This window comes from Phalangium opilio, unplaced genomic scaffold, assembly GCF_054372755.1.
Source record: "Phalangium opilio isolate 3A_F unplaced genomic scaffold, DU_Popi_V2 ptg000650l_1, whole genome shotgun sequence".
In the NCBI taxonomy this organism is placed as follows: Eukaryota; Metazoa; Arthropoda; class Arachnida; order Opiliones; family Phalangiidae; genus Phalangium; species Phalangium opilio.
This window is the reverse complement of record NW_028324245.1, coordinates 591807-618395: the sequence shown is the minus strand read 5'-3', so window position 1 is coordinate 618395 and position 26589 is coordinate 591807. Positions and strand designations below refer to the sequence as shown.

The window sequence follows — 26589 nt, the reverse complement described above, 5'->3', positions numbered from 1 at the left end:
CTCCGCCCCTGGCAGATGACATTTGTCGAATTTCTAATGGTTGGCGTCATAGCCATAGCTGGGTGGGTGGGTTATGATGAATAGTTACGAAGACGTTACCACTAACTAACTTGCAAACGTCATTTGGTATTTTCGTATCACCGTTTTACAAATTGAAAATGAAGCGTGGGAAAATTCTGTATAATGTCATTAAAATAATATTTAGAACTATAAATTTGGTTGTAACATATATATTGAAAAGCGTATATGGGGGTTCAGCTTCTAAGGAATCAATACCACCAATTAAAAACCTTCTATTACTCGAACCCGCTACCAGTTTAGCGAGTAAAATTAGACAAGGAAAGGTAAAGAAGGTCGAGGATTTATTAAAAAATAAATAAATCAACAACCCGTCTGTTGTCTATCTTCCTTTCTGGGTTGTATAGCTAAAAAGTCGGGACCTAGTTGAAGCTCTCGTTTCTAGAATCAAAGAGGTCAACCCAATCTTAAATTGCGTTGTTGACGAGCGTTTTGAGAGCGCCTTAGAAGAAGCCGAACAAATTGATAAACTTATATCATCGGGTATCAGAAGCGCCGAGGATCTCGAAAAAGATACGCCATTTTTAGGGCTACCTTTCACTTCCAAAGATTCAATTGCCATTAGAGGTATTGGTGTGTGTCTAAACTGTGTTATGGAAATTGTAAGTATTGTTGAAACATTTAGGGCTGTCTTTCACCGCTGGGTTATACGCCAGGAAAGGTAAAAAAGCTGAAAAGGATGCTGATGCCAGTTCATTAATGAAAAAGGCGGGAGCTATTCCTCTGGCGGTAACGAACATCAGTGAACTTTGTATGTGGTGGGAGTCTAATAATAATATCTATGGGAGAACGCGCAACCCCTATAACACTAGCAGAATTGTTGGCGGTAGCAGTGGTAAGACCCCAAAAATGTTAGGTCCGTCATACCCTGATAGCCACTGACTGACTTTTATCAGGTGGAGAGGCGGCATTATTAGCTTCGGGTGGCTCAGTCATTGGCTTGGGAAGTGACGTTGGTGGAAGTATAAGAATGCCAGCGTTTTTTTGCGGCATATTTGGACATAAGTCCAGCAGGGGTCAGTAATTAACTTCATTTAGCGTCCCTCCCTTGCGTTGATAGATTATGTTTCATACAGGGCTAGTCAGTTGTCAGGGACAAATTCCCATTGCGGAAGGGAAAGTCAAGGAGTACTTGGCAACCGGACCCATGTGCCGTTACGCCACTGACTTAAAACCAATGCTAAAAGTCTTAGCCGGGAAAAATAACTGTCTCCTAAAACTAGATCAGGAAGTTGATATGTCCAAAGTTAAGCTTTTTTACACTTTGGATGAGATTACAAATCCAGTGATAAGTCTAGTCACTAAGGAAACAAAGAATCGCCTTTCAAAGGTAACTGGACACGCCTAACGTTTAGTTTTAATGCCGTCCCTACCAAATTCCGGAGTTTCTTATAGGTTCTATTACACTTTCAACACGCTTACGGGACCAAATCTCGTAAGGTTGAATTGAAAGAGTTGAAATACGGATACGAAATATGGACAACGTTAATGTCAACGGCGAATGCGCCGACCTTTTCCGAAGAAATGACTGAAAGAAATGGCAAAATAAACTCCTTAACGGAGTTGGCGAAATGGGCGGTTCTCTGTTCTAATCATACTTTACCAGGGATCGCCTTATCCTTAGTAGAGAAATTTTCACCGCGCGAAGGGACACCAGCCGCCAATCGGATGTTAAAAATGCGCGACGATTTGCTTAAAAAATTAAGCGACGTTTTAGATAATGACGGAGTTTTAATATTTCCTTCTCACCCCGAAACGGCCCCCTATCATAACGCGCCCATGTTTAAACCCCTTAATTTTGCCTACACAGCCATTTTTAACGTTTTGGGTTTACCAGTCACTCAGTGTCCCTTGGGTTTGGGAAATGACGGCGTTCCATTGGGGGTTCAAATCGTGGGGGGCATGAACAACGATCATTTAACGATAGCAGTTGCTGTTGAATTGGAGAAAGCCTTTGGGGGATGGGTTCCTCCTTCTGTTTTCGTCTAAAATAGGCCTACTTTCTTATACTCAAGGTTTTTATGTGACATATCGTAGTATTGTGTGTCGAGAAAGTCACGGTTAGCTCTTCTATTTTTTTACGTACCTGAATTAGTTTGTTATCAATGATGTTGCCTAATTAGACCTTGTCCCAACACCTCAACCTTGCCGTTTATAAGTCAATTAGTTCTTGTCCCCACAGGTCCCAATTAGCCTTATTCCTGATCAGCGCCACCTACCCATAGCGGCGACTTTGAGAACTACTGTAAGCGGCAAGCCAATCAGATGTCGCTAAAATCTGGTGACGTCATTTTTGGTAAGACCCGAGAGTGCCAGTCAGTGACGTCACCAGATTTTAGCGGCGACATCTGATTGGCTTGCCGCTTACAGTAGTTCTCAAAGTCGCCGCTATGGGTAGGTGGCGCTGATCAGGAATAAGGCTAATTATACCTTAAACGCCTCTACCTTGCCGTTAGTTCTTCTCCCCACCGATCCTTGCCATAAAATTTATCCATTGTTAAGAATTGTTTCGTATGTTTTAATTAAATAATAAATTTGTTTAGAAAATTTACTAATTTCTTGTATTCAAGGGAATAATTTGAAACAAATCGGCGTTAAAATTTGATTTTTTAATATCTACCGATTTTTAAAAAGGAATACATGGTTTTTTATCGCGTATAACATAAACTATGATAGCTATTATAGGGTTACAGGGATGATTGCTCGCTTATTTTAGCAATTAAAAAAATCTAATTAAGAAATTAATGAAGATTTAAACCAGAAATATTAATTAAGATAAGAAAAGTCTGAAAACACCCTTAAAAAATTATAAACGAAAACGCGACGCGCGTGACGTCACGCGTGTGATACAATATTATATTCAATCAACCTTTGAAGGGGTCAATTTTCCCCATTGGAAGAAAAAGCCTTTTTTACTCAATCTAAGGTTGTATTTATATTAGATAATTAATTCACTCCTTAAAGTAAACGACTAAAAATTATCTTTAGAGGTTAAACTGGTTAATGCGGATTAATCTTAAAATAGACGTCACGCGTCCATTACAAGACTGTTGATGAATTTTCCATCCGAAGTTTATAAACAAAGTACTTGCGGAGAGGTGACACTGATTATGAATGGTTAAGTTGCCAAAGCCAAGGTTGCTTTCAACATGAGGTGTTTGTTAAAACTCAGGCTATTTTCGGGCGATTTTACTTCCAAAGAGGGTTCTAAAACGTTAATGGCGTGGAGGGAACTCGAACTGAACCAAATCATATCAGATGGAATTTCTTGACCCTATATTTATAAGGATAAAAAAATAATTAGCTTATGTTTAAGTAACTTACCGGTGGATAAGGGGGTAAACTGACCAAAACCGCGTTGTAACAGCTCTTCAGTCCAGTTGCCGAATGTTGGAATGACTTCCATAGCAGGTTAATTAAGGCGGTATTCTCGTCTTTTCCAGGCACTTTGATATCCTTCTTGCTTTGTAACGTTTCAATCATGTCGTTACTGAGGTATCCGTCCCTCAGTAATTGATAAGAGGCGTCCGAAGATTTCATGTTAAACGCTCCGCACATTACTATAGGCGTCGAAGGATTTTCCAAAAAGCTTAAAGCTTCTCTAGCCAAACACGCCATCTAGAGATATTAATAAAATGGGGTTTAGAAATCGGGGGTCTTAGGTCAAAAGCGCGTGTGTCCCCTGTACTTGCAAAGCGTGAGTGCTTAAATCAGATTGAGGGATGCTAATATTGGCCAAGACGATATTCGTCGGGTCCTTTCCAGGTACGTTTAATTCCAGATTTGTTAAAAGAATATCGCCGCAAGCTCTAATTTGTTGAAGTACGGATTCGAGTTGTTCGGGAAGCAACGAGCTTTGTAATTCCTGAAAGAAAGCGACTCAATGTTCAAATACTTTTCCCGACACGCCCCGGCTCGATTGACAGACCTTTTTAACGGTATCTTTCAAGGAAAGCGAAACTTGATTTTTCAATTTTAAGAGCGGCGTTTGGTAGAAAATGGAAAATCCCAGATTCTGATTTGTTGGCAAAGAGAAGGTGCCTTCGTAACCGAGCGCGTTCAAGGTGGCTTGTAGATATCCCTTGTGAAACATTTCGTTAACACCTTGCATGCAAACGACTTCGCTTTTCAAGAGTTTCAAAGACGAGGCCAAGTTCTCTAAGGGTTTGGGGGCTTCTCCACCGAGATTATAGCAAACGACGCTAAATGTTCTATCTTGACAACGTGACCAAATTTCGTCGCTAATGTTTTGATTAATGACGAACTTTCGACCGTTAAAGATGTTATTGAATTCCGCGGAGGAATGGACTTCACTCAAACCGTTCGCCATGGCTTTTTGACACTCTGACGATTGTTTGGACGGTGATTTTACGGGTTCGCGTATCGGGATAGAATTATTGTTATTTGTCTTTTCAGCGTTTGACTGAACCGTTTTACTTTCGGAATTGTTTTTAGGGGGAGACGACTCCTTATCATTTCCCTCTCGCGTTTCTTCCCGGGTAGCTTCGGTCTCGGCGGGATCAGATTTCGAAGACACATTATTGTTAGAAGAAGATGACTCGACAACTTCTTTCTTTTCAGCGGATGTTTCAACTTCGGGTGTTTCTTTTGATTGTTCACCTTTTTTCTCGGCAGATAATTCCTCTTTCTTTTCATCGATCTTTTCCTCCTTTTTATCTTCTATTTTCTCTTCAGTTTTAACTTCTTTTTTATCATCGTCAGTCGCTTTCTCTTCCTTTTCGTCATCGCAACTTTTCGCGGTATCAACTTCTTCGCTCGACTTGTTATCGTTGCTTTGTTCCGAAGTGTCGGCATTAGGGACCTCGTACCTCTTCATACAAGATATTTTGACGGAACAATCGGGGAGTGTTAATTTCTTCTTGGAGTCGTCTTCATCGTTCTGATCTTTTGATTCTTGACTGCTGTCTTCAATTTCTTCATCCACACGCGGACGTTTCTTGGCGTCATTGGCTTCTTCTTTCCCTCTAGGAGACGCGCGACGTTTGTTACTCGTTGGTACCGCCTTTTTTTCTTCCGTTCTCTTTGAAGCTCGCGAAGCCCTAGTTGATGTCGGGGGTTTTTTCTCGGGTTTTTCTTCGTCTTCACTGGACTCTTTGTCCGATTTTGTCACGGCCCTTCTCTTTGACGGTGGTGCCTTTTCACTTTCACTCGATTCGTCATCAGTGCCGGCTTCGGTATATTTTGTTTTTTTCTTGGTAGCGGTTCGCGAGGATCTTTTCCGAGTTGGTGGTTCTTCCTCCTCCTCTTCATCTTGTTCCATCTCCTCATCTTCGCTTTCGTCTTTAGCGTTTTTACGACCGCCACGTGCGGGGGTGCTTCGCTTTGCGGCGGCGGCGGCGCCTCTGCGTTTACTCGTGGCTTTAGGCTGTCGCCGTTTTGCCGAGCTCTTGGTTGATCTACTTCTAGCGGCTCGCGTCGTTTTGCCTCGTTTTTGTGGCGATGGCGTTTTAGTAACTCCTTTATTCAAGGCGGAATCACCCGAGTCGGACTCCAAGTCCTCTTCCGCGTTATAATCTTCTTCCGGTATTTTTTCTTCCTCTTTTCCTTCGTCTCCGTCACTTTCAACGTAGCTGACCTGTTTTAGCGCGCGTCTAGTGGGAGCTCTCGATTGCGGACTCTCGTCTCTAGAGTTAGATTCTTCAGACGCGGATGAACCTCGTCTTCCTCGACGACGGGGAGTTTGGGAATCAGCCACGGAAGCCGCTGTTTGAGCGGCTGTGGTACTACGACGCGATCTACCAGTTTCCTTGGGAGTTACCGCTACTTCCGTTTTTTTGCTAGAGCTAGTTTTCTGACGAGTAGATTTGCGACCATTTTCCTAGGGAACCCGAGGAAATTCACCCAAAACAGATGTATAAAAGAATTGTACCGTTTTATACATTCTTAGATACATCTGTCGGAGTTTGTACTTACATCTTCATCTGGAGTGGGTTCTGTTGGTACAGTTTTAGTTCTGGTTTTTCGAGGCATTTTCAGACTCAAAAGTTAACTCAAATATACACTCTAGATAAATCTAGAATTAAATGCGTCGCTACAATCACTACAAACGCTACAATTATAAAAGGTCGAAAAATTCCGAAATATGCTCGATTTTGATGGAATTGAATTGGAATATAGACTACAGAAAGCTAACGTTATATAGACTGGCAGCCTCATTGACTGACAGTGAAAATTAAAACACAAGCACGCTTAAATCAGGGAGGCGAGACTTGAGAGGGAGTAATAAAGTGAATATGCGGGTTCGTTCGCTTCGTGGCTAAACTCGTTTCTCTCCGACACTGGCCCTGCCACTCGTAGCCGTGTCCGCGCGCATGCGTCAAATTTAAAAACCAGCTTTGAACTGGAAGGGGAAGGTTGTTTTTGAATATCCGTCATGGTGAACTATAAGAAGTGTTGTTGACGGTAGTAAACGACGCCACTCGCGCCTGCGCGTTACCTAAAATCGTGGAACGGAGATAGAAATTCCTACCCTCACTTTTTCCCCCCTAGCCATTTGTGTGACGGTTTTTTTAGCATTAGATCAACACTCCCTCTCAAGTCTCTCCTCCCTGCTTAAATTAAGGGTAAACATCCCTTTTCTCATTATAATTGACAAGCACGACGGAACAATATTATTATAATAAGAAATTTCGAAGAAAAAAATCAGTCGGTCTATATAGCTTAGATTCTCTATAGTCTATGACGCCTATAATGCTCCGTCCCATAGACTATGAAGTATGGTCGTTATTGGGGGGAGGTCTTTTCTACCACATTTATTTGCCTGTTTTTTATCATTGACTTTTAGATATGATCTTTTAGAAGACGTATACGCTATGATTATAAGAACCTTAACCAAAATAACAAATATTATACTGTAACATCGTAAGCCTTGGCATGAAATGACGTGACTATAACATTACCGCGGCTACCACAGTTAAAATTATGGACTACTACATTTCTACCTATTACAGTTACCGCTGTAAGACGCCATTAACGCGTCCTCAAGTGCGGCGAATTTGAAATGTTGTTAGACGAAATAGTACAAAATAAAAAACATACCGGTTCCAAATAACGCAAATAATGTTGGAATAACTCCCCGTTTTCGTTTTAAAACATAACTAATAACGCTTTTAATAAAGATCTCGATGAAGTTGACGTTTTCCCCCCTATGGCGCGCACTATGTTAGGCCTTTGACGGTCGAGTAACAGTTTCACGGTACCGTCAAGAGGATAAGGCACCAGAGTGCACGTACGGTTGGTGACTTGGTGCTCAGTTGGTGCCTTATCCCCCCAGGCAGACCAAATCCAATACGTCGTCTGCTCTAAGAGTAACCTATAGTGAAATTACGAATGTTTTGAAAAAATTGGTTTTTCTCTAAAATCAAGGAAAATTAATAAATCTTTATGATTTATTAGTATTTTGGCTTTATAATTTTGTTTAATTTATTATATTGCCGAGATAATTGTTTGTTATTGATACGCTTCATATAAGAAGAAATTTAAACCATTAAAAAAGCCAAGGCTTAGTAATGGCCACAAACGTAGGATTTAGTGGAATTTTGCAACTGACAGATTTAAATGATTTCATAACACCTTCGCAGGTATTTGTTTATAATAATTTCTATTCAAACAATTGTTTTTGACTCCACTTAACGTCATAGGAATGCATCAAACCTGTTAAAGTTGAAAAGAAAGGTGGAAAGGCATCAAGAATCAAGATATCTGAAGATGGAAGTTACGTTGGTATAAGTGATGTATGAAGTTAAAACCAATGAGATGGTTAAAACTTTTAAGCGTGATGTCACTTATACTCTAATTTATTAAGGATGGGCAACACACTAAGCTTGAAAAAGCTAAAATAACACTAAATGATTGTTTGGCATGTAGTGGCTGTATTACTACAGCTGAAAGTGTTTTAATAACTCAACAAAGTCAGGATGAATTATACAGAATCATTGAGGAAAACAAAAAATTTCAAGCGGTACTTAAGTATACGTGGTCAACTTGAACAAGGAATTAACTTTATATAATTAATTTTAGCTGGGGAATTATAATCAACAGAAAGTGATTGTGGTATCAGTTGCCCCTCAAATTAGAGCATCTCTAGCTGCTAAGTATGACACAAATATATTAGAAACAGCTCAGAAATTAACAGGCTTCTTTAAAACCTTAGGTACATCATCTATACAAACAATTATCTTAATTAATGTTTAACTTATAATAATTTTCATTTAGGAGCACATTATGTCTTTGATACAACTTTTAGTAGAGACTTATCATTGATAGAGTTATCAAATGAGTTTATAAGAAGGTTTAAAAACAAGGATAATCAACCTAACTCTTTACCAATTTTTACTTCTTCTTGTCCCGGTTGGATTTGTTACGCTGAGAAAACCCACGGAGAATATATTCTCCCCTACATAAGCGCAACTAAATCTCCTCAACAAATTATGGGATCACTTGTTAAAAATTACTTAGCTACTAAATTAGCAAAATCACCCGATTTGATATATCACGTGGCAGTTATGCCATGTTATGATAAGAAATTGGAAGCCTCTAGATCAGATTTTTACAATGATATTTATAAAACAAGGGATGTGGATTGTGTTATAACTTCTAGTAAGTGGTTAATTAAATTAAATTAACTTATTTAATTAACCACTATTAACTATTAGTATTTAATTAAATTGTTTAGTTGAAGTTGAGCAAATGCTGGAGAAATATGGTTCCCTTAAAATGATGGAACCAGCTGAATTGGATCATTTGTAATACTAATTTTATTCTAGTTTTGAACTTTTGACCTTTTAACTTATGGTTAATAATAGGTTCCCTGGTTTAAATGGATCAGAACTTTATAGTCATAAAGGGTCTGGGTCAGGGGGATATTCTGATTACGTGTTTTCAACTGCTGTTAGGAAACTATATGGAATTGACATTCAAAACGTAACTTATACTACTTTAAGGTTGTAATTGAACTGAACTTAATTAAATTAATTAATAGCTAATTAAATTAACTGTACTTTTTAATATTAACTTAAGGAATCGTGATTTAAAAGAAGTTTCATTTGAAATTGAGGGTCAAACTGTATTTAAATTTGCAATTGCTAATGGCTTCCGTAATATTCAAAATATAGTTCAGAAATTAAAACGTGGGAAATGCCCTTACTCCTTTGTTGAGATTATGGCTTGTCCTAGTGGTATTTAAACTATTTTTTTATTTTATTTTAATTTAATTTAATTTCTTAATTAAAAGTTTATTTTGTTTAGGTTGTTTGAATGGTGGAGCCCAGATTAGACCAGAAACAAATGAAACTGGAGATGAATTATTGAACAGAGTGGAGAAATTGTATTTTTCCATTCCAGAACGTGTCCCGGAACATAATCCGTGTTTAAATGAGGTTTATGAGTGGTTAGGGGGACAAGATTCTGACAAATGCCTATCATTACTTCATACTTCTTATCATGCCGTAGAAAAAATGACCAATGCCTTGGCTATTAAATGGTAACTTTATTAAAAATGTCTGCCTTGGTTATTTCTGTAATTAATATAATTAAAAATAATATTTTTAACGAAGTAGTCAGAGTTCTTTTTGATTTTATTTAATTTTGAACATGTACTTTGAGACCGCCACGTGGGTGCCATTTCCCGCGTATTTCAAAAAGTTTCCATAAAAATCCGCTAGGGGCGCTAAAATCGTTACTAAAAGTTGCAACTTTCATACATGCATCGCGTGGTCGCCATTTTTAATCGGGGTAAACACGTGTTGAGGATCATTTTACGGTGTTTTTGAGTCGATTTTATGTGTTTTTCCTACAATTTGGGGGTAAATATCGCTTTTAAACTAAATAATTAACAAAATGGATAGTAGCGACTCGGGGGCAGACAGTATGGAGGCTTTGAATAACGATGAAGATGAAGAGATGGATTCCGACGGCGATAGCTCGGAAGATAATGAAGATGAACAAGAAAGTACAGGACCTTCCCAAGTTTATATGCCTGGGAAAAATCCAACGGAAAATGAAGAGGGCGAAGAATTGGAATTAGAATGTGATGAATCGGTTTACGTTTTGTATCACAGGATACAAACTGGTAAGTCTTAAGCCTTGGCCATAGAACCATAGTGATTGAATGACCAATCCACCATACCCATAGTCCCGAGTGATAACCATGAATGTTGCTCTTCTAAACCTTCTAGGAGCACCGTGTCTTAGTTTCGATATAATTCCTGATGAATTGGGGGATAATAGAGAAGATAATTATCCAATGTCGGCTTATATGATTGGAGGAACGCAGAGTGAAAGGACTCATGTTAATAACTTGGTTGTTATGAAGTTAAGTAACATGAAAAGGAACAAGTATGGTAAAGATAAGGATGATGAAAGTGACAGTGAAGGATCTGACGATGACGAAGAAGAGAAACCCGAATTAGAAACGGCTTTGATACCTCACAAAGGATGTGTTAATAGAATTAAGGTTGTTAATTGAATATCTAGAAGGGGTGAGTGGAGATTTGAATTCTTTCTTTTTCTATCAAGGTTAGAAAATTGGGTGGAAAAGCGGTAGCCGCTAGTTGGTCAGAGTTAAAATGCGTCCAAATATGGGACTTAACGCATCCCTTGGAAGCTGTAGATGACCCCAAAATTTTGGGACCTTATGTTAGAAATGGGGAAGCTCCCAAGCCAAGTTTCACATTCAAAGGACACCAGGCGGAAGGATTTGCCCTTGATTGGTCACCCGTTAAAGAAGGGGTCTTAGCTAGTGGTGATTGTAAAAGAAATATTCATCTATGGACACCCATGGAAGGAGGAACGTGGCATGTTGACCAAAAACCTTATAATAGTCATACTGATTCGGTTGAAGATTTGCAATGGTCTCCAAATGAAGCTAATGTAAGGTTTAAAGGGAAATAGTTAAGAATGATTTGATTAAAATTAATATTTTAATTAGGTTTTAGCTTCGTGCTCTGTGGACAGGTCAATTAGGATCTGGGATACAAGGGCAGCTCCCCATAAAGCTTGCATGTTGACAAATCCTGAAGCTCATGAAAGGGATGTTAATGTTATTAGTTGGAATAGAATGGATCCATTCATTGTTTCAGGAGGAGATGATGGTTGCATCAAAGTTTGGGATATCAGACAATTTAAGGTTTGTATGAAATTCGATATTTTATATTAGGGAGTAAGGAAAAAGGTCAGGGGATCCTTTAATAGGCCAAAAAGAGGTCTATTTAAGACAGGGAATTTAAACAATAGACCAAAAAGAGGTTTAAAAAGTCAGGAAGTTTGGAAATAGGTCAAAAAAGGTCTAGGAAAGTCTGGAAATTTAAAAAGTCATTAAATTTCAAAATAGGCCAAATTAAGGCCTGGAAAAGTCGCTAATTTTCAAAATAGGGCAAATAAAGGCCTGGAAAAGTCACTAAATTTTAAAATAGGCCAAATAAAGGCCTGGAAATGTCGCTAATTTTCAAAATAGGCCAAATAAAGGCCTGGGAAAGTCACTAAATTTCAAAATAGGCCAAATAAAGGCCTGGAAAAGTCACTGAATTTCAAAATAGGCCAAATAAAGGCCTGAAAAGTCACTAAATTTCAAAATAGGCCAAATAAAGGTCTAATTAAGTGGGAATTTCAAAATAGACCAAAAAGAGGTCTATTAAAGTAACTGAATTTCAAAATAGGCCAAATACAGGTCTAAAATTTCAAAATAGGCCAAATAAAGGCCTGGAAAAGTCACTAAATTTCAAAATAGGCCAAATACAGGTCTAAATAAGTGGGGATTTAAAAATAGGCCAAAATGGTCTGGGAATTATGAAAAAAATCTGGAATATATGTATTAAAAAAGAAATTTGGGGGTATATAATGTACAGAAAAACAAGCCCCTGTGCGTGTTCAAGCACCATTTTGGTCCAATCACTTCTGTGGAATGGCACCCAACTGATTCTACAGTATTTGCCGCCTCTGGGGAAGATGATCAGGTGACATTATGGGATTTAGCTGTTGAAAAAGATCCGGAAGCTGAGAAAAGCATGGAGGAATCCTCCTCCTCTAAGGAGGAGAAGGATGAAAGCAACCTTTCAAATTTGCCACCCCAATTGTTATTCATTCATCAAGGACAAAAACATATTAAGGAAATACATTGGCATAGACAAATGCCTGGTGTCTTGCTAACTACGGCGCAAACTGGATTTAATATCTTCAGAACTATTAGCATATAAAAATCATCTTCATTTTGAATCAATTAGTAATAAATATTTTATCGCGAAAATTTGGGAATCATTTTTATTAAAAATTTAAGATTGTGCAACTATCCCTTTAAGAACAACTTCGGACCATGTCGCCACCTGGTGGCGTCCGTAAGTACTACTTTTAAATTATTTCTACGGATTTTTTTCTTCATTAATTTGAAGTTAATTAGCATTAAAAACTATGTTTATTTGGGGTTTAAATGATTGGGTAAGATCAATACCCAATTTGTTTTTTGGGGGGGGGGGTAGAAATTGCTCATTTGCCTTTCCCCCACGTGAATAATTAATTAGTTTTAATTGGCAGGACCAGGGGCGCCTGCCCATCCCTAACTAAAACCCTGTTATTCCGAGTTTTAATGAAAATATTTAATATTTAGCATGGGTATTAGGAGGAAATTGTTAAGCCTAATTATATTTGTTCTGGTTTAACTGGGGAGTATGCCAACCAGTAATGGTTTTCTTTTTGTTAAATAATAAACTTGTCTATCTTCTTAGAAACGGGAGAGTTTCTTGACATTTTTAGACCAGTTTTAGTATTTAAGCCAACAAAAGGCAAACTATATAATGAGGGTAAATTCTCTACGTCGTAATAATGGTTGGTACGACAAGGTCCCGTTCGGTAACCCAATGACGTCACCCGCCCTTAGAAGCGCATCTCATTCCGTTGGGTTCGCGCGCGCGCGCTGCTCGAATCTTCTCTCTCCCACGCGGTGGCGGTTTTTCCCGCCGTTTCCTCTAGTTTCCCGCTCGTCTCTTCTAGGACAGATCCGACTTCCTCTTCAGCTTCCCCGATCCGAGTCAGCTTTTTCACACTCGATTTTTACGCGCGGTTTAACCAGAAAACTATTCTATTCTATTTAAAATAATCTAGTGAAAGAAGTCGGGGAGATTTTGTATTAATTAAATTAAATGCTAATTTCGGATTTCCCTGTTCTATGTTTTAATTTAAGACCTTATCCTTTCTGGTGATGAACGCGTCGCGTAGTTGTTGAACGGTGTACTCTACTCGGTGGTTCCTCAATTTCTATATCGGAATTCGGAATTGCTCGTTCTTTTAGGCCTAAAAAATCTTGACCTAAGACTGCGAGATAAGGACTATTTCTACCACCAACTCAGGGTACGTCTACATTATATTGAATTTTTCGATCGGTTTTATTTATTTATTACGGATTGGTGGAGACCCCGTTTCCACGAATGTACTCGAGCGCCTGTTGAGTTGGTTATCTCTAGCACTCGCGCGTTTTTACCTTTGCCCTTTTTAGCCCCGTCGTAGACAGACATTTCATAGAAAAACCGTCGTAGTAAAACTTGGATACTTGTGGGATAGGGGAAAAGAGAGAGAGAGAGTTTTTGTTGCTATAAAAAGATCTCCGCATCGATTTTATATAAACCGGCGTTTTTCACGCGGTAATCTTTAATTTCCGCTTTTAGTTTCATTTAATTACTTTAGTTAATCTCGCTTAAATTAGGTAGGAAAGTCTATTAAACGCTTTGCCGAATTTGCTAGGTTAGATACGTCCGTGTTTAGGAATCAGTTCTTTTTAAAAGATATCTTATTATAGTATTTTAATATAACCCTTCAATATTTGACGATATCAATTTTCTACGTCAATAAATGGTATTTTTAGCTGTATAAATCGCGGAAAATTACCGCTTCGGGGGTAATACACTAAACGAAAGATAAATTGGAAGAGAGGTGGAAGGAAGGAAGAAAGGAAGGAAGAGATGAGCCTAAGATATTTTTAGAAGTTTTCGCGATTTGGTACCGCGTCGCTCAAAATAGGTTTAGCTTATAGCCTAGGGGGGGAAAGACTAGAGAGGAAGATTGGGAAATGCCAGCGAAATTTCGCTATGATGTGAAAACTCAAAGTAAATTCCTCTCAAAATCATCCTTTGAATCCCTATTGGCCAATTCAAACCCCCTATACTATCGCCAACCAAAGCTCAATTTCGCTCTTAATCTATTAAATTAGGTAAATATTTTTACTCCCGACTAGACTCCCCGTGACCTAGAAGAGGGGTTATTTTTATCCGGAGAAATAGATGTAATACGGTGGAAGGCGGAGATAGGGATAAATAGGCGATTACGTAATGACTTTGGTGATAGGTTTAGTTTATATCCTCGATCGCTTCTAACCCGCTTTTATTTTATTTGAAGATGAAAATGTGTTGTATAAATAGGCTAAACATTCTCATCTTATTAAATAGAACATTCTATTTATAGAAGGTTTTGCCGGCGGGCGGGTGCTGGTAAACAAAAATACGTATACTGGATTGGACCAAACGAGCTTTTTGTTTACCTACCTCGTCATCGGGGGAAAGATATTAAATCTATACGGGTATATTCGACCTATAAACAGGAATGAATCCTTGTTGATTTTGTCATTAGGCTTAGAGAAGAATATTGCGGAATTAGGCCTAAGTTTTATCAAAACTTTAAGGGTTAACATTAGCCATGTTTCTATGCAAGAAATGATTATAGGCTTAACATTTTCGGACTTCTTCTCTGATTAGGTAGAAAATTACCGAGTTAGCTTTGATCTTTTCAAAGGACGTTTCAGAATTAGGCCTAACTTTAAAATTAAGCTTAGAAGTTGTTTTCAAATATGATAAAGCTAGGTTGCGAGTAAGGAACTTTAGAGGAAAGCTTTTGATGTATTTTATTCTGAAAGGAAAACCTTTGGGTAATTTAGACTTTGGAGTAACTGTGACGTCATAAATTACGTGTCGTAAAACGACACTAGTTATTATTGATGGAGGAAAGGAAAGTGAGTTGCTAGATAGGAAAGAGAGAGAGACAGAAGGAGAGATCGTTGACCTCCAGGGATGACAGGCTCAGATGGGACTATCTAGGCTATCTTCATTTTCTCAGAACGCGAATCCGCGATGAAAGAATTGGATAGATGACTGCTATATAGATGCTCTTCCCTTCTCTTTAGGACTCGGTTCGTACCACCAGGATGAGTGTACGTTGCAATTAGCCTAGCTCATTTTGTAGATTCTTAACTGACCCTCTTTAGCGACCAAATTTCTAATCGAGAACCTGACTATATGAGAATTTTATACCCTCTCAAAGTTTGTTTCAAGAATGCGTTTCAATATACATATATGTATGTAAAATTCGATTATTGCGCGTTGATTAAATGAAGGTAAATGGATTTTCCAACGAATCTCATTAGACTTAATTATCAAAACTTGCCCAAAGTTTCTCCGTATATCTTAATGAAGCGATTTATCACTTCAAATAAGCTAGTCGTCTTCTAAAATTAGATATTTACCTACGTATTAAATCTAATATTAAAGTGGAGAAAATTTCCACGAATACAGAAAGCCCGAACGCTTTTCGAAATGAATTAAGGACGACGTTTTTAATCAAGATAGAGAAGAAAATCTAGGAAAACTCCGTCAGACTCAAATTGAAAGAAAAGTGACTTTATTCGCAAATAATTCTCTCTCTCTGAGACTCTGCCTCACCGTCATTTTCTCTCTCTTTCTCTCTCTCACTCTCCTTCAAGGAGAAGAAAGCCAGCTTTTACGGATAGAGGAGAAATATAGAGGAAAATAAAAAAAATAATTTTTTTTTTGACTTGGCAATTCTGGTAAAAGGTTAAAACTCAAGATCTAGTAGTTTTCTCGCCGCCTATACGTTAGATTTCTGGGCTGCCTCACTCTGTTGGGGTTCTTCCCAGGGATTGGGCGAGAGGATTGAGATTTTAGCCATTTTGGGCTCAATGCCAGGCGTCAAAATATGAAGGGAAGGACACTTTCCCCCGAATTCTCTAACTTCTAATATTAAAATTGGACTCTTATAGAAAAAAATGCCCATTTTTTGTTATTAGACTGGAATATAAATTAGAATAGAATTGCAAATATTTCCCAGTAATTCTATTAAACCTTAAAGAGAAAAATAGCAACTTTCCTACCCCTTTTGTTTCTTAGGTTATGAGACGCGTGTTTCAGCTCGTTGCGAAAGTAAATGGGTCCTAAAAAGAGCGCCAAGAAATTGGAGGTTTAGTGAAAAAAGACTTCGTACGTGTTTTTAGACGTAAAAAATGAGTCAATATTGGTCCCATTAGGAAGTATATTAATTAATTTCTCTTTTAATTAGTTAGTGTTTTGATGGAAAACAGAGTAATGATTTGGGGGTTTATTGATTCGCGTTTTACGGAATTATGTTTTTAATTTCGTCATCTTGACAACGAAATATCGCGGTTGATTCGAGGATATCGGAAATCAGACGTTTGCGTCAGAGTACAGTTGCTATGGTTACGCATCCCCGAAGGTTTTCCCTCTCGCCGCCGCTCTGGATCCGCGTTCCGTTTTTCGGTGTCAGGCTCTTTGTTGTCTTTCGACTTTGGAAATGTTATTGCGGAATTGGTTTTGCGCTAATCGCCAGTTTCAGCTTGTTCTTAATCGACACCTGTTCTTTAGTCCCCCGCACTCTCTAGTTGTACATTGAGTTTTTAGACATGCTCCGAAACATCTCAAGCAGATGGAATTTATCAAGCTGTCTCGTAGATTTCTCGTTAAGAATAAACCCTCATTCCTTCAGAGTTGCGACGCTGACACGCTTTTAGTCGCGACACTTTAATCGATTAAGCGGTTGCGTTAGGTTAAATAACCGGTTAAAATCGGTATCGATTCCAGTAAAACTTCGATATCGGCATGGGCCATCTATGCTAATATTTATTCTGGCAATTGGCAAAATAAACTGTTTTCGCTATAGAAGAAAAGTTTAGTAACTTTTTAGGGCGTATTTGTTTTATTAAGTCTGTCAAAATCTGTCAGGTTGGGGTTTAAACTCGAAAGGGTTTTGCTTAAAGTATAGGCCTAAGAATACTTCATCTTTTACCCTTTTAAAATTCCTCTCTCTCTTTTTTTACGTACACGTTGCTGTGGTATAGCGTGCTTGGCATTGATGGAAATTTACGCGTCTCTGTTTTAGGTTCTAAATGCGAAATCTTTCGCAACTCGTTAAACAGAAGTCACTAGGAAATTCTCAAGATATTCTCGATCAGCTCGAGTCTTTTTATCCCGGTTGGAGGGGCGGTGACGTCACTCTCTGTCGGTCCCGGGCGACGGGAAGACCCTAAGACGTCACGATGTCATCCGGTAATTCAACCAAGAGAGGCGGAGGAGGCGTCGGGGCCGGAGCGCCCTGTGGCATTCACAAGATAAGAGAATTGCAATTGCAAACGGTCGATCTAACCGAACAGTACGATATTATCAAGGAAATTGGATCGGGGGATTACGGGAAAGTCGTACTGGCCGTCCATAGACAAACCGGATCTCAAGTCGCCCTCAAAGCCATACCTAAAATTACCACTCCAATTAAGGATTTTTTCATCGAATTTCATTACAGGTGCTTGCTTTTAAATTTCGCCGCTACGTTATTACCAAACTTAAAACGCGCTAATCAAATAGCTTAATAAAAATTTAGAATAAAACACGGAAATTATTATGGTCTCTCTGGCGCGCGTGTTTAAGGGCAAATACATCCTACAGGGGCAATGAAACCCGAATATTTTCAATACGCGCCTGTAGAAATGTTGTTCCCGTTGCACTCCCGCGCTTGGCAGGCGAGAGAGATTAAAGGGGCAATACGTAATATATATTTTGAAAAACTCCGATTAAGGATTTTTTTATCGAATTTCATTACAAGTGCTTGCTTTTAAATTACGCCGGTACATTATTACCAAACTTAACACGCGCTAATCAAATAGCTTAAAAAAAATAGAATAAAACGCGGAAATTATGGTATCTCGCGTGTTTAAGGGAAAATACATCCTACAGGGGCAATGAAACCCAGGTTTACAGGTTTACAGGTTTAATTGTTCGCCGTACAATGGTACGCCCTTTTGAAACAGGGCGGCTCCCTACAATTGGGGGAGCGCAGCAGAAGTTAATAAGTCCAACAAAATGCGCAAATGTTTGTGGTGGCAGCGGGGGACGGAAGTCTTGAGACCTATCGGTCCAGATAATGTGGTATGGACGAGTCAGGGTGGGCGCGTCGCCAGGCTTCATTTTTGGTCCACCAGGTCGTGAGGATGGCCCGAACGGCGTCGTGGTCCCACACGGAGCCCTCCAGACCTAGGACGACTTCCAACGGGCTACCACGATTGACATGTCGCCAATCGGAAGTCGCGGGGGAGGCACATGTCTCTGGACACGCCATTAAGACGTGAAAGACATCTTCGTCCTGGAGACCACAGAGGCGACAGGTGCGCTGGTAATCGCCGAAGTCGGCGCGGCGGACACCCGTAAGCAGGGACCCCGTCCGTGCCTGGAAAAGGAGGCCTCCTCCGTGAGAGCCATCATAGCAGGCCTCCACGGAGGGAAGCGCTTTAGCCCCGTAGTGCCGTAGGCTTTGCTTGGCGGAGATTGCGGAGCGCCACGTCCGTTCAGCGTGCTCGGTTGTTTCCCCGTCGACTTGGCTGGCCCAGGTAGCATAGGATGTTGCTTCACCCCTAGCGGTGCCGACCCCATATTTTCTATCCAACGCCGCGACGCGGAAAGTCCATGCGGTCTCTAGACCGTTAGCACGAATGGACTCGTACACTTGTTTGGCCAATCTGTCCTGGGGGAGGAACTTTAGGCGGCCGAGGTACCTGAGTTTGGAACGAGCTTCTCTGGCCTCCATGGAGCTCCAGCCCATTTCCCCTTGGATTGCCGCGTAAGCCGCTATCGAACCCGCGTTTAGTGCCGTTTTGCCAACCATCGATTGGGTACGCTCCAAGGTATCACCCACCGATTTGGGGTAACAAAGTACCTCATTTCCATGAGTGAGGGCCGGGACTGCAACGGATTTCCATAAGGTTCGACCGACGGAGTATTTATTGTAGGACCCTTCCGCAAGGTTGCGGACGGACCAGCGGAGGCGGTTACACTTCTGTGCGAGCACGTTGGCGGCCTTGGACAGGTAGTTGCCGACATTGGTTAGCACTACCCCCAGATAAGCGTATTCGTCCACCTCTGGGACCCGGAAGCCTTGAAGAACGTAGCCGGGGTGCTGGACTAGTCGACAGAAAGCCATAGAGTTAGACTTTTCACGGCTAAACCGAAGGCCTGTCTCCAAGGCAAAGGAACTGCAGGCGTCCAGGAGGGCTTGCATGTCGCGGGGGGAGTTCGCGAAGAGAACGATATCATCAGCGTACAGGACGCAGGAGATGATAATCGCCTCCCCGTTCCCCACAGCCGGTAACGTTGCGCCACATTTGAGATGGATAAGACTAGCCACCAACCGATCAATGTATACCAGGAACAGAAGAGGCGAGAGGGGGCAGCCCTGACGAAGGCCAACGAGACTGGGAATGGGCGCGGTGGTGTATTTTCAATACGCGCCTGTAGAAATGTTGTTCGCGCTGCACTCTCGCGCTTAGCAGGCGAGAGAAATTACAGGGGCAATACATACTATACAGGGTGTTTGTGAAAGGTCTATCAATAATGAAAGGGCGTATTTATTGGGCCATTTTGAGTCGAAAATGTTCTATGACATTTTGCCGTCCGAGCCACCGTTTTCAAGTTATGATTGGAGTAATTTACGGATGACCCCTTAAATTTAATTAAGAAATTGAAAGACAGCGCTAATTTAATGAAGGGGTCATCCCTAAAATATTCAAATCATAACTCGAAAACCGTGGCTCGGACGGCAAAATGTCATAGAACATTTTCGACTCAAAATGGCCCAATAAATACGCTCTTTCATTATTGATGGACTTTTCACAAACACCCTGTATTTTGAAAAACTTGGCTTTTTTTCTGAATAATTTTAGAGGAATTATGTACGAGTCTAGTAATTATTTTATTTTGGTCAGTTACTTCTTATCGCCGCACCACAGCGTCTTGGACACGTACGACGTGGCGTTCGAAACCCCGGAGCATTACTTTTTCGCGCAAGAGGTGGCTCCTCTAGGTGACCTTTGGCACGTTATTGAGAAGGCTGGTGGCATGGAAGAGAAGGATCTCAAGACGGTCATCAGACAAATCGTCTCGGCGCTCGAATTCATGCACGAAAAGGAACTCGTTCACAGAGACGTCCGTGCCGAAAATATTCTTCTTTTCCAAGTAAAGACTATTTAAATCATAACCCGTGTAGAATCGTGAATGTACAGTGTGGGGAAACTCCGCCTTGCTCTAAAGCCTCGAGACTCGTCGTCTTTATATAAGAAGTGGAGTGAGGCGGAGGTGTGGGGGGGGCACTTTTGGAATCCGCGAGATTTCTTGACTGGAGTTGTTATTTAATTCGAAACTCTTTTTCTTTGGCGTCCGCGTACAGCCCGACTTTCAAAAGGTTAAATTAACTGACTTTGGTCTGACGCGTAAATCGGGAACTTTGGTGAAAAAGCGGACGCGTTCGTTGCCGACCTGCCCGCCGGAGATTTGGGAAGCGGTTCACTTGGAAGGTTACACGGTCGAAACGGGTTCGGACGTCTGGCAAATGGCCATGCTCGTTTTCACGGCTCTGACCGCTAAATTTCCCTGGGAAAAGGCCGACATCACCGACCCGCTCTTCACCGAGTTCGTCGAGTGGCAGAAGCGAAAAACCACGCGGACGCCCAAATACTTCAAACGCTTCAGTCCGCGTCTTCTGCGCATGTTCCGTCGAATGATGGATCCCAAACCGTCCAAAAGGTACCCCGTCACCGAGGTCAATAAGTACTACGGCGATCGATGGTTGATGGTCAGAAGTCCTCGCGCCTCGACCGTCGGAATCGCCGCCCCCATTCGACTCCTCGATAGCGGAAGTACCACCGGAAGCGCCATCGACGGTTCCGCGCATCCCAACGCCAATTTGGCGCCTTCCTCTCAACACGGTATGGTTGGAGGAGGACTTCCCAACGTCCCCAAAGAAGAGATGCTAGGAGAACTCTTAACCAACTACGGACTCGAGACGCGCGTCAATAAGGACGCCAAGGAGAGGAGGATTCACGACTGGATCATGTCTTCGCCCGACAGAGATTCCCCTTGAATCTTCGCGCGCGCCAACCCAAAGATGACGCGGACGACGTAATAGCCTACAGCGCCTGACAAACGAACGAAGGAACTAAATAGCGTAGGGGGAAACGAAGGCAGGGTGACCCCGGACGAGACGAAGCCCGCCCAAAATAGACGAAGGCGCGCTAAAACAAAAACCCGCCTCCAACGCGCCGCAAAAAAATCGAAATATTCAAATCAAATAATATAAAATAAAGAAATTAAAATTGAAACGAAGGAATGGTGGCGTCCGAAACGAATAAATAAATTCAAAATATAAACCGAAAATAGTCCTTAGGATTCTTGGCGTTACTGGTGAGGGTAGATGCGCGTTTAAAGTTTGTAAGACGAGCCATTTGACGTATTTTTCGTATAAAGAAAAGATTGGAAATGGTTTTTTCCTTCTATAGTTAATGGTCACTAGTTAGCGCCGATGGGAATTTAGATTAATTTCGTAGTTAATGAAGGAAATTAGATTCTAATATCGCGAAATCGCTCGGGGACCCGATGTGTACGTCACGTGTTCCTTATTAAATATGAACGTCAAAAAGTCGTACAATAAAATTACAATCAAGAATTTATTCGATTATTCCGAAAATAAGTGGAAAAATTGAATAAATTCTTGTTGGAATTATTTTATTTTTCTTGTTAAAATGATGACGTGATAAATTTAATTGATAGTTAAGTGCAATTTTAATAATAATAATTATAATAATAATATACCCGCTTTAATTATTCAATCATATTTTTAAAAATTAAACCGAAACGAATCGAAAATCAATTTTCGCGCCCGGAAAATAATGTAAAAGAGCTTGAAAATTTTATTTTTATTTTTTAAAACCTTGGAAAACCACTCGAATATTTAGAAAAAATAATGCAAACTTATTGGTCAACTTTACCGTATATATTACAAAGCCTAGATCGTTTTCAAATCTTCGATTTCCAATCTTGGATGTCGAAGATTTGAACGGAGAAACCTCGTGGTAATTAAAAGTGTTTTACGATGTCATTGTTTCCCTAAAAAGCTTTAGGAGCCTTAAGAATTATACGTTGTTTTTCGTTAAATATGTAATGAAGAAAAAGTAAAAATTAATTTTCTCTTTCAGTTTCGGCAAAGTTTTTTAATAGAGACTCGGCACATAATGTTATTTTCCAATAAAGTTTAATACGTCAACCCCGGAGAGGCGACGTTTCCCCACCTAGTTAGGACTTGGTTAGGGAGGAGTCTTCGAATTTAACCGGGAAAGGTCACGTGACGCGATTCTATCGCCAGTCCCGGACTCCCGGATGGATGCGCGGACGAGAAATAGTTACGTAATCTATTTATAGCAGCCGCCATTATACTAGCGATCTTTTGCCCTTGCTTACCACGACTTTACGTCCGGCGTTAAGTTAATCGTTATTTAATCTAATTATTAATCGGAATAATTAGAAAATCATAATGGCATTAGGAAGATTATCTCTCCGAGCTTTTCAACAATTCACCAATTCTGGAATTCGATCAACCGTGGCTGTAAATGGTAAGAAACTATTATTGTAGGAAGTAGAACAGAGGTCAAATTTTAGTTCGGGCCTTGGTCTCGGATTTATTCCTTGTTTCGCTTAAATAATAGCTAATTTTGATTAGATTTTTAGTTTCTTTTAGCACGAATTAGTAGATTTAGTTTATAAATAGATTAAGGGCGGCTTAACTGACTCCCAATTTTGATTGGTACCAATTAGGCTGTGTCTCCAGACGTTCTATGTCCAAGCACAGCACCGAATCTGATGCTGAATTTGATGCCAGATACGAGGCGTTTTTCAACAAACCCAGTATTGATGGCTGGGAAATTCGTAAGGGCATGAACGATCTCCATGGAATGGATTTAGTTCCGGAACCAAAGATTATTTCCGCCGCTCTTAAAGCTTGCAGGAGAGTCAATGATTATGCCTTGGCTGTTAGGTTCTTAGAGGCTGTTAAGGACAAATGCGGGCCTCAAACCAATACTATTTACCCTTACATTATCCAAGAAATTAGGCCTACTTTAACCGAGTTGGGTATTAGTACTCCGGAAGAAATGGGTTATGATAAACCAGAGTTATACCTGGAAAGTGTCTTTGATATGCACTAAAATGTAACGATTTAGTCAAGTTTGTAGAGGAAAGATGAATGATAATTCAAAATATCGAGATTTATAGAAAATAATTAAATTATGTTCTTTGTTTTGTTTGAAAAACCAACAATTGGATAAACAAAAACCAAAAGTTGTTGATATTTTTTTTTGGTTACATAATTAAATTGGGACTACCAACAAACAGTATTTCAACAATATTTATTTATTCTATATAAAACAAACAATACACAAATTTAAACTATGGAAATCTTCAATTCAAAATATTCCTATCCTAAGCCTTGCATACACGTATTTATTAGGAGTATATATTTATATATCAGATCAACAATGATTTCAACGCGTTTTACAACAGCCTTTTGAACATGGTACTTCTCTAAAATACAATATTTATGAAAGACCATCAATTATTTAGTCTAAATATATAATTAATTTCCCCAGATTTTATTGCTAATTTAAATTAATAAATAATAGTTTAAAATAAATTTAAGGAAATAAGGTGTTAGGCAGTGAAGATCATATCTTAATTAATTATTAAAGGAATGTAAGCTAAATTTTATTTTACTTAAATATTAATTAAAGTTTAAAACTGAACTTTAATTTATTCTAGTAAATATCTTAAAAACTTTTATTGTATAATTATAATTATCATTATCAAATTGCTTTTTCAAAAAAATAGTTTTTTTTCCTCGTTAGTCTTCTATTGTTCATCTGGTCCCTACTGGTTTAGCTATTATATAAGTTATACATTCCAACAACCACACACACACACACACATTTAAGCCCATTTATATAATATTGTGCGCTGCTATAATAGCCGCCTATAATTTTCATCAAGCTTTTAAAGGAAAATACCCAAAATTTTGGCGTAATTGTTCAAAGAACACAAAGGTTAATATAGTTTGTGGAGCTAGACGTACAAATGCTGGAATATAACCCTAAAAACAGCGGGGAAAGGTTAATTAAATTAGCTTATTAAATTCAAATTAGGGAAGCTTTAATTAATTAAAGTAATAGAACCTTAAAAAATCCCATGGGTCCTAATTGCGCAGTGACTGATATGCAATGTAACAAACTCTGATGGAAAAATCATGGAAAGTTCTTAATCTTAACTCATCCTGGAACTCAAGGTATTTATTATTTATTTATTTATTTACCTTGTATTCTCCTGGTTTGGCATTCATAGTTCTAGTTTTTAAAACATCTAAAGGTTGTGTTAATGTTGTTGCAATGGCTCCCTGTTAGATAAGTAATTAACTTTAAAATGTACTTAAAGGATTAATTAGTCTGTAGATAATTACCGCCATAAGACTGGCCATGAAATGTGTTAAGAGATTATCAGAGAAAAAATCCGTTTGAAGTAATGTTTGTTTGATTTGATCGTACATAGATAATTGGCCAATTGTCATAAAGACTGCCCGACTAGTAGCCATTGTAGCGCCTGAAAAAAGTCTCTTAAAACCCTCTTGTTTAAACACTTGGTACAGTCCATCAATTGCGTGTTTATAACTTTAAAAATTAGATTAAAATTAGTCATTCTTTATAGTTAGATAAGAATTTTTTTTTCAATTATACTTCCGTCTACTTTCAACAGGCAATTTAATATCATTTTGCATTCTAACATTGATCATATCTCCGGGAGTGCCTATTTTTAATCATTTAATTTAATATAAATGGTGCTTGCATTTAAATTTAAGTAAAGAACTTACCCACAATACCACCAGCGGCTCCACCAGCCGCTGCTAAAGTAACTTTCTTATAAAATGGTAATTGTTCCCCAGGTTCGGTCCATTTTTGTTTCATTACCTCATAAATGCCAAAACGGGTAGTGGAATAAGTTAATTGTCTCAGAAGGGAAGCGCTTAGTCCGTTATAGAGAGCTAAAACTCCTTGATTTTTGATTATATTCACTGTATTGCGGACAATACCAATGTGTCCTACTTGTTGCGTTTGAAGATGGACCTGAAATTTCATGTTATTTTACATTTACCCTAAAGTAATAGGGTGACATACTTTTAAAAGATCTAAAGGATGAGTGCAACAGGCGGCTCCCGCACTAGCTAACCTTTTAATTACAATATAATTCAATATAATTAACTATTTAACGCGTTAATTAATTGGGAAACTTACCCTCCAAAATACCATTTTGCAAGTCTGGGTTGTTCCATTTTTATTTTGGTAGCCCTGTTTTTCTAACTTTTCAAAAGTAGTTATTACTTTCTAGTGATGAAATTTTTCAGTAGTTCATGTTTAACTCAAGGATATATCCATTACTTTATCGTAAATATCTCAAAGATTGATTATCTTACAACAATAGAATTATCTTTGAAATCATACACAATAGGACCACTATAAGGACACTACTAATTTGCATAAGTTTGCAGCATACCAATTTTTTTGCATAAGACCGCCATTTTCAAAAGTTAGCTTCCAAAATACTAATTTACATAAAGTCTGCAAACTTTTTCTTGCATAAAGCCAGTATTTTCAATAGTTTGCAGCCAATATACTAATTTGCATAAAATTCCCCAGCAAACTTCCCCATGCTATGCTATACTAAGCTAAACTAAGCTATGCTAAGCTATGCTAAGCTAAGCTATGGAAAGCTAAGCTTAGCTATGCTATGCTATGCTTTGCTATGCTAAGCTAAGCTATGCTAAGCTAAGCTTAGCTATGCTAAGCTATGCTATGCTAAGCTATGCTAAGCTAAGCTATGCTAAGCTAAGCTAGGCTATGCTATGCTAAGCTAAGCTAAGCTAAGCTAAGCTATGCTAAGCTATGCTATACTAAGCTAAGCTATGCTATACTAAGCTAAGCTATGCTATGCTAAGCTAAGCTATGCTATGCTATGCTATGCTATGCTATGCTATGCTAAGCTAAGCTAAGCTATGCTAAGCTAAGCTAAGCTAAGCTATGCTATGCTAAGCTATGCTAAGCTAAGCTAAGCTAAGCTAAGCTAAGCTATGCTATGCTATGCTATGCTAAGCTAAGCTATGCTATGCTATGCTAAGCTAAGCTAAGCTATGCTATGCTATGCTAAGCTATGCTAAGCTATGCTAAGCTATGTTAAGCTAAGCTATGCTAAGCTAAGCTAAGCTATGCTATGCTATGCTATGCTAAGCTATGCTAAGCTATGCTATGCTATGCTAAGCTATGCTAAGCTATGCTATGCTATGCTAAGCTAA

The 26589-nt window shown here is 39.2% G+C and overlaps 7 protein-coding genes across 8 annotated transcripts; 5 read left to right on the top strand and 2 right to left on the bottom strand.

Moving 5' to 3' along the window:
• Positions 1-6: 6 nt before the first annotated feature.
• LOC149588461 (fatty-acid amide hydrolase 2-B) lies at positions 7-2633 on the top strand. Its single transcript, XM_089862761.1, has 6 exons — positions 7-344; positions 426-645; positions 704-913; positions 975-1094; positions 1155-1408; positions 1474-2633. Exons 1-6 carry the CDS (start codon positions 159-161, stop codon positions 2065-2067), a joined length of 1584 nt encoding a protein of 527 aa, XP_089718887.1. The 5' UTR covers positions 7-158; the 3' UTR covers positions 2068-2633.
• A 33-nt stretch (positions 2634-2666) lies between these two features.
• On the bottom strand, positions 2667-7289 carry LOC149588460 (uncharacterized). Of its 2 annotated transcripts, none has more exons than XM_089862754.1 (6): positions 7138-7289; positions 6013-6112; positions 4007-5917; positions 3767-3943; positions 3427-3696; positions 2667-3352 (listed from the first exon to the last, which is right to left on the bottom strand). In XM_089862754.1, the coding sequence occupies exons 2-6, from the start codon at positions 6067-6069 to the stop codon at positions 3197-3199; spliced, it is 2571 nt and encodes an 856-aa protein (XP_089718880.1). In that variant the 5' UTR covers positions 6070-6112; positions 7138-7289; the 3' UTR covers positions 2667-3196. The 2 variants fall into 2 exon arrangements, with proteins under 2 accessions (XP_089718880.1, XP_089718882.1); XM_089862756.1 differs by having other exon boundaries at positions 6013-6148; positions 7138-7276.
• Positions 7290-7348: 59 nt separating this feature from the next.
• LOC149588459 (cytosolic iron-sulfur assembly component 3) lies at positions 7349-9652 on the top strand. Its single transcript, XM_089862771.1, has 9 exons — positions 7349-7679; positions 7740-7832; positions 7904-8059; positions 8119-8251; positions 8314-8697; positions 8774-8843; positions 8904-9041; positions 9118-9275; positions 9346-9652. The coding sequence occupies exons 1-9, from the start codon at positions 7608-7610 to the stop codon at positions 9582-9584; spliced, it is 1443 nt and encodes a 480-aa protein (XP_089718897.1). The 5' UTR covers positions 7349-7607; the 3' UTR covers positions 9585-9652.
• A 141-nt stretch (positions 9653-9793) lies between these two features.
• Positions 9794-12340, top strand: l(2)09851 (WD repeat-containing protein 1 l(2)09851). Its single transcript, XM_089862773.1, has 5 exons — positions 9794-10168; positions 10275-10552; positions 10615-10968; positions 11027-11224; positions 11943-12340. The coding sequence occupies exons 1-5, from the start codon at positions 9937-9939 to the stop codon at positions 12288-12290; spliced, it is 1410 nt and encodes a 469-aa protein (XP_089718899.1). The 5' UTR covers positions 9794-9936; the 3' UTR covers positions 12291-12340.
• A 4653-nt stretch (positions 12341-16993) lies between these two features.
• Positions 16994-22398, top strand: LOC149588457 (serine/threonine-protein kinase SBK1-like). The gene is made up of 3 exons (XM_089862694.1): positions 16994-17682; positions 20135-20384; positions 20596-22398. Exons 1-3 carry the CDS (start codon positions 17423-17425, stop codon positions 21286-21288), a joined length of 1203 nt encoding a protein of 400 aa, XP_089718820.1. The 5' UTR covers positions 16994-17422; the 3' UTR covers positions 21289-22398.
• A 230-nt stretch (positions 22399-22628) lies between these two features.
• COX5A (Cytochrome c oxidase subunit 5A) lies at positions 22629-23593 on the top strand. The gene is made up of 2 exons (XM_089862599.1): positions 22629-22813; positions 23016-23593. The coding sequence occupies exons 1-2, from the start codon at positions 22735-22737 to the stop codon at positions 23402-23404; spliced, it is 468 nt and encodes a 155-aa protein (XP_089718725.1). The 5' UTR covers positions 22629-22734; the 3' UTR covers positions 23405-23593.
• On the bottom strand, positions 23587-25976 carry Dic1 (Dicarboxylate carrier 1). Its single transcript, XM_089862598.1, has 8 exons — positions 25535-25976; positions 25418-25469; positions 25114-25366; positions 24980-25049; positions 24706-24913; positions 24562-24642; positions 24425-24481; positions 23587-24342 (listed from the first exon to the last, which is right to left on the bottom strand). Exons 1-8 carry the CDS (start codon positions 25570-25572, stop codon positions 24238-24240), a joined length of 864 nt encoding a protein of 287 aa, XP_089718724.1. The 5' UTR covers positions 25573-25976; the 3' UTR covers positions 23587-24237.
• Between the last annotated feature and the right edge of the window lie 613 nt (positions 25977-26589).

Excerpts from the sequence above, each read along its gene's own strand:
- LOC149588461 (XM_089862761.1), top strand. The coding sequence starts at position 159 with ATGAAGCGTGGGAAAATTCTGTATAATGTCATTAAAATAATATTTAGA. Across the intron at positions 914-974 it reads AATTGTTGGCGGTAGCAGTG|GTGGAGAGGCGGCATTATTA; the intron begins GTAAGACCCCAA and ends GACTTTTATCAG. Across the intron at positions 1,095-1,154 it reads TGGACATAAGTCCAGCAGGG|GGCTAGTCAGTTGTCAGGGA; the intron begins GTCAGTAATTAA and ends TGTTTCATACAG.
- LOC149588460 (XM_089862754.1), bottom strand. The coding sequence starts at position 6,069 with ATGCCTCGAAAAACCAGAACTAAAACTGTACCAACAGAACCCACTCCA. Across the intron at positions 3,944-4,006 it reads TGAAAGATACCGTTAAAAAG|GAATTACAAAGCTCGTTGCT; the intron begins GTCTGTCAATCG and ends GCTTTCTTTCAG. Across the intron at positions 3,353-3,426 it reads GCTGTTACAACGCGGTTTTG|GGTCAAGAAATTCCATCTGA; the intron begins GTCAGTTTACCC and ends TTATAAATATAG.
- LOC149588459 (XM_089862771.1), top strand. The coding sequence starts at position 7,608 with ATGGCCACAAACGTAGGATTTAGTGGAATTTTGCAACTGACAGATTTA. Across the intron at positions 8,060-8,118 it reads AAAACAAAAAATTTCAAGCG|CTGGGGAATTATAATCAACA; the intron begins GTACTTAAGTAT and ends AATTAATTTTAG. Across the intron at positions 8,698-8,773 it reads GGATTGTGTTATAACTTCTA|TTGAAGTTGAGCAAATGCTG; the intron begins GTAAGTGGTTAA and ends TAAATTGTTTAG.
- LOC149588457 (XM_089862694.1), top strand. The coding sequence starts at position 17,423 with ATGTCATCCGGTAATTCAACCAAGAGAGGCGGAGGAGGCGTCGGGGCC. Across the intron at positions 17,683-20,134 it reads TTCATCGAATTTCATTACAG|TTACTTCTTATCGCCGCACC; the intron begins GTGCTTGCTTTT and ends TATTTTGGTCAG. Across the intron at positions 20,385-20,595 it reads AAAATATTCTTCTTTTCCAA|CCCGACTTTCAAAAGGTTAA; the intron begins GTAAAGACTATT and ends GTCCGCGTACAG.
- COX5A (XM_089862599.1), top strand. The coding sequence starts at position 22,735 with ATGGCATTAGGAAGATTATCTCTCCGAGCTTTTCAACAATTCACCAAT. Across the intron at positions 22,814-23,015 it reads ATCAACCGTGGCTGTAAATG|GCTGTGTCTCCAGACGTTCT; the intron begins GTAAGAAACTAT and ends GGTACCAATTAG.
- Dic1 (XM_089862598.1), bottom strand. The coding sequence starts at position 25,572 with ATGGAACAACCCAGACTTGCAAAATGGTATTTTGGAGG. Across the intron at positions 25,050-25,113 it reads AGCCGCTGGTGGTATTGTGG|GCACTCCCGGAGATATGATC; the intron begins GTAAGTTCTTTA and ends GATTAAAAATAG. Across the intron at positions 24,914-24,979 it reads CCTGTTGAAAGTAGACGGAA|TTATAAACACGCAATTGATG; the intron begins GTATAATTGAAA and ends TAATTTTTAAAG.